The 8259-nt window shown below is 45.0% G+C and overlaps 1 protein-coding gene and 1 pseudogene across 2 annotated transcripts; one reads left to right on the forward strand and one right to left on the reverse strand.

Moving 5' to 3' along the window:
- Nucleotides 1-811: 811 nt before the first annotated feature.
- LOC119300971 (double-stranded RNA-binding protein 8-like) lies at nt 812-4110 on the forward strand. Of its 2 annotated transcripts, none has more exons than XM_037577873.1 (4): nt 812-963; nt 1239-1504; nt 2462-2663; nt 2774-4110. In XM_037577873.1, exons 1-4 carry the CDS (start codon nt 885-887, stop codon nt 3814-3816), a joined length of 1590 nt encoding a protein of 529 aa, XP_037433770.1. In that variant the 5' UTR covers nt 812-884; the 3' UTR covers nt 3817-4110. The 2 variants fall into 2 exon arrangements, with proteins under 2 accessions (XP_037433770.1, XP_037433772.1); XM_037577875.1 differs by having other exon boundaries at nt 2780-4110.
- Nucleotides 4111-4313: 203 nt separating this feature from the next.
- On the reverse strand, nt 4314-6825 carry LOC119300972 (annotated as a pseudogene).
- Between the last annotated feature and the right edge of the window lie 1434 nt (nt 6826-8259).

Here is an 8259-nt window from a genome sequence, read left to right on the forward strand (position 1 = left end):
GTAGACTTTGAGGCAGCTCCAAACCTTCACAAACTATTGGAGGGTAAATCACAAATCGATTCCTCACCAAAACTTCTACCGCCTAGGAGTCTCCAACCTTCAAAAGTAACAAGATCGAATGGGAGCACATTTTTTTCTAGAATTTGCACAAGTGTACATATCATCCATTAATAGAAGAAGTGGGTGAAGAGATCCTCCACCGCGGCTTGCATCGTTTGAAACTTACATCTCACCGCTTATAGTTACAACCCTGCCGTGGCAGTCTTCACCTAGATAACCTAGCTTACTACTCGCCACTTGCCCGCCTTGATAGCATACCAAAGAAAGAATCGAGGTCCCTCGTGAGAAGCCCATCCGTCTTCCAAGTTCTTCCTTCACGGCTGATGCTCAGAAGTACCTCTCGAGTGGAGGTGGTAGCTCCTTCAAAAACCACATCATTTCTATATTTCCACAGCTCCCAAAGACCCAATGTGATGATGGACTTGAGATCATTGGGCGAGCAGTTGCTGCAAGTCTTTGATGTGCACCCGTTCGAGAATGGGAACACTCGGAACTTGCTCAAATCATGAAAAACGTAAGTCAAAACAGAGAGGATGTGCGGATCCATGCTTGTATGCAATCCCTCAAGTAATCTTAGGATTTTAATTGTTTATCTTCATAAAATATATTCCTTGTACATTGAACCTTTTTATCTTAAAAGAATCTTTTTTTAGGGTTAAGTTTTCTCTTTTGGGAACCAACCGAATGAGAGGCGAATATTTTGGCCATGTATGTTACTATGTGCTAAAGGCACACACATGCACATGAGCCATTCACCCCCGGCACAACAAAGAGGCCGCACAAAACCCTCCTCTCTGATTCTCCAAAGCGGCGGCGCGGTGGGCATGGACGGTGTCGGTATGGCGACACCGCCGGAGGCCAACACTTCGCCCGCGCCCAACGGCGGCGGCTGCGGCGGGATAAGTAAGTTCGCCCAAGATCCCCTTCTCCCTCCCCTCCCCCTCCGGCCCTCCCTCTCCCCTTCTGTCCTTCCCCTGCTGTGCTATTTTCGAGCGTCGGTTCCGGATCCTAGGTTATCTTGTTTCTTGGGCGCCCCAACTTGCTGCTACTACATGTCTTATCAGAACTTGTTGTAGGATGCTAGCATAGAATTTCCCCCGAGATAAAATCCCAAATTTCATCTCCAACATTGCAACGATGTGGTTTCCTGAGCCGTGGTGCGCTTGATTTTCGCGCAGGGGTCGAGAATTGCTACGTCTTCAAGAGCAGGCTGCAGGAGTACGCGCAGAAAGCCGGCCTCATGACGCCGGAGTACCAAACCCTCAAGGAGGGGCCTTCCCATGAGCCAATCTTCAAGTCCAGCGTGGTGATTAACAACGTCAAGTACGACTCGCTACCCGGGTTCTTCAGCCGCAAGGCTGCAGAGCAGTCGGCCGCCGAAGTTGCGCTCATGGAAATCGGCAAGTCTGTGGCGTTACCAACCAATGCAACCATCCCGGCAGTCGTAAGTTGTTGATTGTTTTTTCTTTCTCAAGTCTGGCTGTGCTTATGTGAAATGATTAGAAAGAATATTGTGGGTAGCATATGGTTAGAAATAATTTTGTGTTTAATGTACTCCCTCCGTTCCTAAATATTTGTCTTTCTAGACATTTCAAATGACTACTACATATGGATGTATGTAGACATATTTTAGAGTGTAGATTCACTCATTTTGCTTCGTATGTAGTCACTTGTTGAAATGCCTAGAAAGACAAGTATTTAGGAACGGAGGGAGTAGAAGCTAGTAAGAGGGTGGATGACAATCTATCTTTCTATTCTTTGGTGGTGCTTGGGAAGAACTAACCATCTGGCCCTCTTCAATCATGTAGTGGAAAAATCACCATTTGTGCTGCTGCCTACAGCATTTACATGCTTCCTTATTCCTAAGTATGAGAAACATGCTTCATGGTCCAGTTGTGACGATGCACAGATTGTTTCGACTATATGAATGCCATTATCTTTTGTGTTCCTTGTAGTTAGTCTTTGAATAGTGCCTACAATTTTAGCCATAGTATCTTAAGGTGCATCAGAAAGCTCTTATTTATTTCATTACTTTGCCACATTTAACATATCATTTACTCTCATTTGTTTGTGTTTATTTCTGAAGGAAATTGTTCGTATTTATCCAAGCTCCTCATTCTGCTAGTATCTTTGCTAAACGTAGGATTCAGTTAGTAATGAAGATGCACAACTTCTTTTGCCTCGGTTTCTGAACCATGAACCACGCAATAGGGACCTTTCCGTCCTTGAGAGAAAAATGCATACCTCACAGTACAAGTACTAAATTTTTGATATCATGTCTAAAACCATGCTTTATAGGATTGAGTGTGCTTAATTCGTAGGAGGATGACTGAATTAGAATAATAACAATCTAGTCTCTTTCCTGCTGTGCTTTCTTGACACATCTTACCTTGCTTTCCAGCAAGAAACTGGTCTGTGCAAGAATCTTCTTCAGGAGTATGCTCAGAAGATGAATTATGCTATTCCATCTTATACTTGCAACAAACAAGGTCCATACATATGCACCGTAGAGATTGGTGGAATACAATACATTGGTGCTACAGCACGGACAAAGAAAGAGGCAGAGATAAAAGCTGCCCGAACTGCTCTTCTTGCAATCCAAGGTATTCTTTTCATTTGCTCATTTTGTCCTGATTATTCACTTTTGAAATTGTACCGTTCTCATCCTTTGGGTATTGAGGTTGGACATTGAATCATCCACGGGCTTTATTAGTTGCAGGCCAATCAGAGGGTTGTGCAAATGGTACCACAAAATATATTGTTGTGCCTGGCAAAAGGCAAGGTAAGGAGATCGAGAAAAAGCCTGTTGAAACTCCAAAATCACTTAAGACCAAGAAAGGTGGTTTCAAGAAGCAACGGAACAAGAATAAATTCATCAAGAAGAATGGCCAAGAAGTTAACGAGGAAAAGGATGAAACTGGAGTGCCCGGAGATGCTCATCATTCTGATGTCCCTGTGAAGCCAGCTGTAACAACAGAAGATCCATTGACCAACACTGTAATGATGCAACCTGATGAAGCTGGGCCATTCGAACATGAACCGACCGGTGACACTGCAATGCTGCAACCTGATGAAGACGCTTGGCCATCCGAACATGAACCGACCGGTCACACTGCAATGCTGCAACCTGATGGCGAAGCTACAAAAGTGGAACAGGAGCAACTCAGTGACACAGCAATGCTGCAACCTGATGATGAAGGTGGAAGAGTAGAACATGAGCCACTCAGCAACGCTCCAATGGTGCTACATAATGAGGAAGCTAGAAATGTAAAGCAGGAAGCACTCATCGGCACTGCAATGCCCCAACCTCACGTGGAAGATAGAAGAGTAGGAGCAGAGCCACCTAGAGATGCTGCAATGGTGCAACCTAATGATGAAGCTAGATGCATAAAGCAGGAGCTACTAATTGACACTGCAATGCCTCTCCCCAACGAGGAGGCCGGAGCAGCTGCAAATCCTGTGCCATTGAGTGACTCCATAACAGCGCAACCTAATGCAGAGACTACAAATATAAATGAGTCACCGAGGAATGCAGCATCAGCGCAACATAATGAAGAAGCTAGGACCGTAAACCAGGAGCCACCCAGCAGTGCTTCGCTGCTGCAGCCAAAGGAACCCAGAGTCGAGATCGGTGAATTTGTTTCTGAAAACAAGGACCAAACTCTGGGAGATGCATCTCGTGAGGCAAATAGGTCCATCGAAGATATGCCAGAAAAGTGCTCAGATAATTCATCTGCTTTTACAAGCGTGGAATAATATTTGCTGTTTGAATCAAAATGCAATGGCCTTCCAATTTTACATCTTGATTTTGCAAACTAGTAAAACCTGAATAGCTGGTTTCTCATTTTAGAAATATAATTGCATAACAGATGGATGTACGTGGACCGACCGAGGTCGGTTGGTGGTCCATGTTGGCCATTAGTTATTAGGAAACTTGCATGCCTGATGGTATGATCTTGGATCCATGGATGATGTATCTCAAGTTGCTTATCTGATCAATGAACTATTAGTGAACTATTATTAGTTAATAGTCGGTGTTTGTTATCAGCACATGTTATGCCTTCAATTCGAGCGTTAATGGCCAAAATAAATAGTAGCATGCCTGACTTATTTTCAGGTGTATTTGTTTCTTTTGTAACCATGTAACCAAATAAAAAGGGCAGCCCCAGTGCATGTAGCTCCCGCTTGCGCAGGGTCTGGGGAAGGGTCCGACATTTCTGTAAGAGGCTGTTTCCAGGACTTGAACCCGTGACCTCATGGTCACAAGGCAGCAGCTTTACCACTGCGCTAAGGCTCCCCTTCAACCATGTAACCAAATAATAAACAAAATTTTGCCAGATGCGTGGGAGACAATAGCAGGTCTTGCTGCAACTGACATAGCTATTCTGCTGTTAGTGCTAACTTAGCGTATACACAACACCCCTAAACCTCAATCCTGCTATACCCTTGCACCTTCCAGACTTGATTCTCAGACATCACCGTCCTAGCCTCTTCTGCAGAATGCCACTCTCCAACATCAGCAAAGACATTCGAAAGCGATACGTAGGCGCCATCACTGCTCGGGGCCATCCTCATGATCTGCTCTGCTGCAAGCACGCCAAGTTCTTTGTTCCCGTGGACCCTACAACCGTTCATCAGGGACCTCCAAACCGCAGGCCATGGTTGGAAAGGCATTACGTCGATCACGCCTTTCGCCTCGCGAAGGAGCCCTTTCCGCGCCAGAAGATCAACCAGGGTAGCAAAGTTGGCCCTCGTTGGATTCATACCCTGACCTTCAGACATCATCAGATTGAACACAACCTTCCCCTCTTCAACTAGCCCAAAATGGCTGCACGCTGATACAATGGCAACAAAAGTAGCTGGGGTGGGGATCAATTGAGCCTGTGTCATATCTTGGTAGAGATTGAGGGCTTCGTTGATCCGGCCATGGTTGGCGTAAGCTGTCAGCATGGTGTTGTACAGTATGGCATCGGCACTTACTGATGAAATAGTGGTAATGCACTCTCCGCAGCCGGTATGTCACCGCACTTTGCGTACGCATCGACTAGAGCGCTCGCCACGCAGAAGTGCTTCCTGTGCCCCGTCCTGACAACAATTGAATGGATACATCTGGACTGCCGGATCAATGCAGCGTTCGCACAGGCATTCAGGGCTGTAGCTAGGATGAACTCGTCAGGTTTGTTCATTTGGTCACTTCTAAACAAGTCAAAAAGGAAAAGGACCTCATTGTTCAAGCCATGCTTGAGGAATGAAGTGATGATGACACCCCATGACACAAAATCCATCTCGCCAGTGTCCTCAATGACTTTCAGCGCATCCTGAACTGATCCAAACACTGCCTTTGCCTTGATCAGTGAAGTTGACACAAACTGCCGTGAAGCAACACCTTGTTTCAGAATAATTGCATGGAGTTGCTCATGGTTCCTTGCTTCATGAGATTCTCGGAAAGCAGACAAAACAGCTGAATAGGTGAACTCATCTGGTCTTTCATCGAAACAAACCATGCCGCGGAAGAGCCTCATTGCATCTTCAGAACAGCTGTACAGACCATAACCTGCAATCATCTCGTTCCAAGTCACAATGTTTCTGAACTTGAGGTTACAGAAGAAGCCATGTGCGCCGTTGAGTAATCCACATCTCGAAAGCATGTTGATAACTGCATTTGCTACAAGAACATCGTCGGAGTAGCCATGACGATAGGAAAGGCTGAATACCTGAAGACCAAGTGAGGCGTTCTCTTTAGCACCACTCAGCCTCAGCATGATAGAGAAAGTGACTTCATTAGGCTTAGAACCCGATAGCGGCATATCAGCAAAGCAGCATGCAGCTGCTCTATCGTCTTCATCATGCGCGAAACGGGATATCAGTGTGTTCCAAGAAATCGTGTCCTTTTGCCGGATCCTACCAAAAGCAGCCATGGCAATGTCCGTCAGCCCGGAGCTCAAATACATATCGACAAGCGCATTCATCACGGAGGTATCGGACTCAAACATGTTATGGATGACACATCCATGAAGCCGTCGTCCAAAATCCAACTCCCCCGTGATGGAACATGCCTTGAGAGCTGAAACGTAGGTGAACATGTCAGCTTGTAGCCCACATTGGTGCATCAGAGCCGCTGCCCTCATCGCGCCATATCCACAGCCATTGGAGACATAGCCATCCAGCATCGCGTTCCAGCACGTCAAGTCTTTGCACCGGACGTCCGCAAATGCGCGCTCCGCAGCAGCAACACGCCCATGTCTGGCATACATGAGCAGCAATGAGCTTCCCAGGAAAGGATTGGCATCCACGCCGACCTTGACCGCGACGCCATGGAGCGAGGCGCCGAACTGGAGCTTGGCACGGTCCGCGGACCGATCACAGGCAGCACGGAGCGCGCTGGCGAGAGAGAACTCGTTCGGGCAGAAGCCGCTCCTCAGCATGGAGACGAACAGCCGGATGCCCAGTTCGGCCGCGCCGCCGCGTGTCGAGGCGGACACCATGGCGGTCCAGGAAACCAGGTTCCTGTGCGGCATTTCGTCGAACACGGCCAGCGCGCCCCCGAGGAGCCCGCTTCTGGAGTAGGAGATGAGGAGGTGGTTCGTGGTGAAGGTGTCGCCGGACATGCCGAGCTTGAGGACCTGCGCGTGGAGGTGCGACGGTGGCCTAGAGGAGAGCGGGAGGCTGCGGAGAGCGCATTGGTGAGGGCGAGGGGGTCAGGCGATTTGGGCCCGGGGAAGAAGGTGGAGGAACCCCTCGCTTGGGGAAGTAGTGCTGATGCTCTCATCAGTCTTTTGGAACATTGGAGTTTGCAATCGCTTAGCAAATAGCCCTCTTATCTTTCTGAGATGGTTGATTTTATATTTCTCTGCTGGGTTGTGCAAATAATGCATGTACTTCAGAATGTGGACTTGTTTGTAACTAATATGAGTGCTACTTCCATCATAATGTATGATGATCTAAACGCTCTTACTTTACGGGAGGGTTAATTTTTATGCCATTATTTGTTATGATTTTCCATGTAAGTACCTCCAACTCAGATTGAACAAATATTTTTCTCAAATATTCCTTTTATTCTTTTCTCAAGATGGTTTTGTGTGGCAATGCGTGTCTTCATATTCTAGTGATAGTGGTATGTTAGCATCGGATTGACAACTTCTGGACCGACTATCCACAATGAAATCATGGATTTTACCTAGTTGGTCGAATTTGATGAATGCAATGTTTCTGTCATTTAAGTGTTACAGTGGAGCAACAGTAATATGTGATATGAAATCATCGATTTTACCTTAGTTGCATGAATTTGATGAATTTGATGAATGCAATGCTGTCTCTGGTAGGTATCTCTTTGATGACTAGGATCCTTCGTACCTTTATGACGGCATAGTTGTTGTTGCATGTACACATTTCTTGGTAGCTTTTGATAAAGGTGCCATGAGAGATTGACATTGTTATTATATTGTCTTCATCGCCTTGCATGATGCACCTTTTTCTTCTTTATTTGCCGGAGTTTTTCAGTAGTCAGAAGATAATAAAATGGAGCTATCTAGGAGCCACCACACCAATTTGAGGTAGACCGTGTTATTTGTGCATCCACGATTGGTGAAGAACATGTTGTAAAGCGTCCGCCTAATGTATATCTTTTCTTTACCTAATAATAAAGCAAATTGGGTTTTTTTGTGCGTCATGTCATTTTTCAGAAAAGTCCCTCTATTTCTGAGAATTTAACCCGCAGTCCTGTTTTAAGTTAAAACGAATCGTTATTTTTGTATTTTACACAAAAGTCCCTGTCTTTTCTTGAAATCAACCCGCCGTTCGGATCTAAGTCACACTCGAACCGTTATTTTATATTTTTTGAACCCCCCCGATGTTTTAGATAATTCATCCGTGGATCATATTTAAGTCAAACAAATGCTTTTTAAAACCATCCATATCTTTTAAACCGTAACTCCGATTTGAACATGTTATATATGAAATTTGATTAGAAAAATATGTAGAATATGAATATGAGATTATTTTTACCTGTTAAGTATTTTTAAATATTATTTTGGAATATATTTGAGTCAAATCAAATGATTTTCTAAATTATCTATATCTTTTAAACTGTAACTTCGATTTTAACATAGTATATATGAAATTTTATTAGAAAAATGTGTGGAATCTAAATATGATGTTAATTTTACTTGTTAAATACTTTTAAAATATTGTTACGGAAGC

This window comes from Triticum dicoccoides, chromosome 5A (genome assembly GCF_002162155.2).
Source record: "Triticum dicoccoides isolate Atlit2015 ecotype Zavitan chromosome 5A, WEW_v2.0, whole genome shotgun sequence".
In the NCBI taxonomy this organism is placed as follows: domain Eukaryota; kingdom Viridiplantae; phylum Streptophyta; class Magnoliopsida; order Poales; family Poaceae; genus Triticum; species Triticum dicoccoides.

Excerpts from the sequence above, each read along its gene's own strand:
- LOC119300971 (XM_037577873.1), top strand. The coding sequence starts at position 885 with ATGGACGGTGTCGGTATGGCGACACCGCCGGAGGCCAACACTTCGCCC. Across the intron at positions 964-1,238 it reads CGGCGGCTGCGGCGGGATAA|GGGTCGAGAATTGCTACGTC; the intron begins GTAAGTTCGCCC and ends ATTTTCGCGCAG. Across the intron at positions 2,664-2,773 it reads TGCTCTTCTTGCAATCCAAG|TTGCAGGCCAATCAGAGGGT; the intron begins GTATTCTTTTCA and ends GGGCTTTATTAG.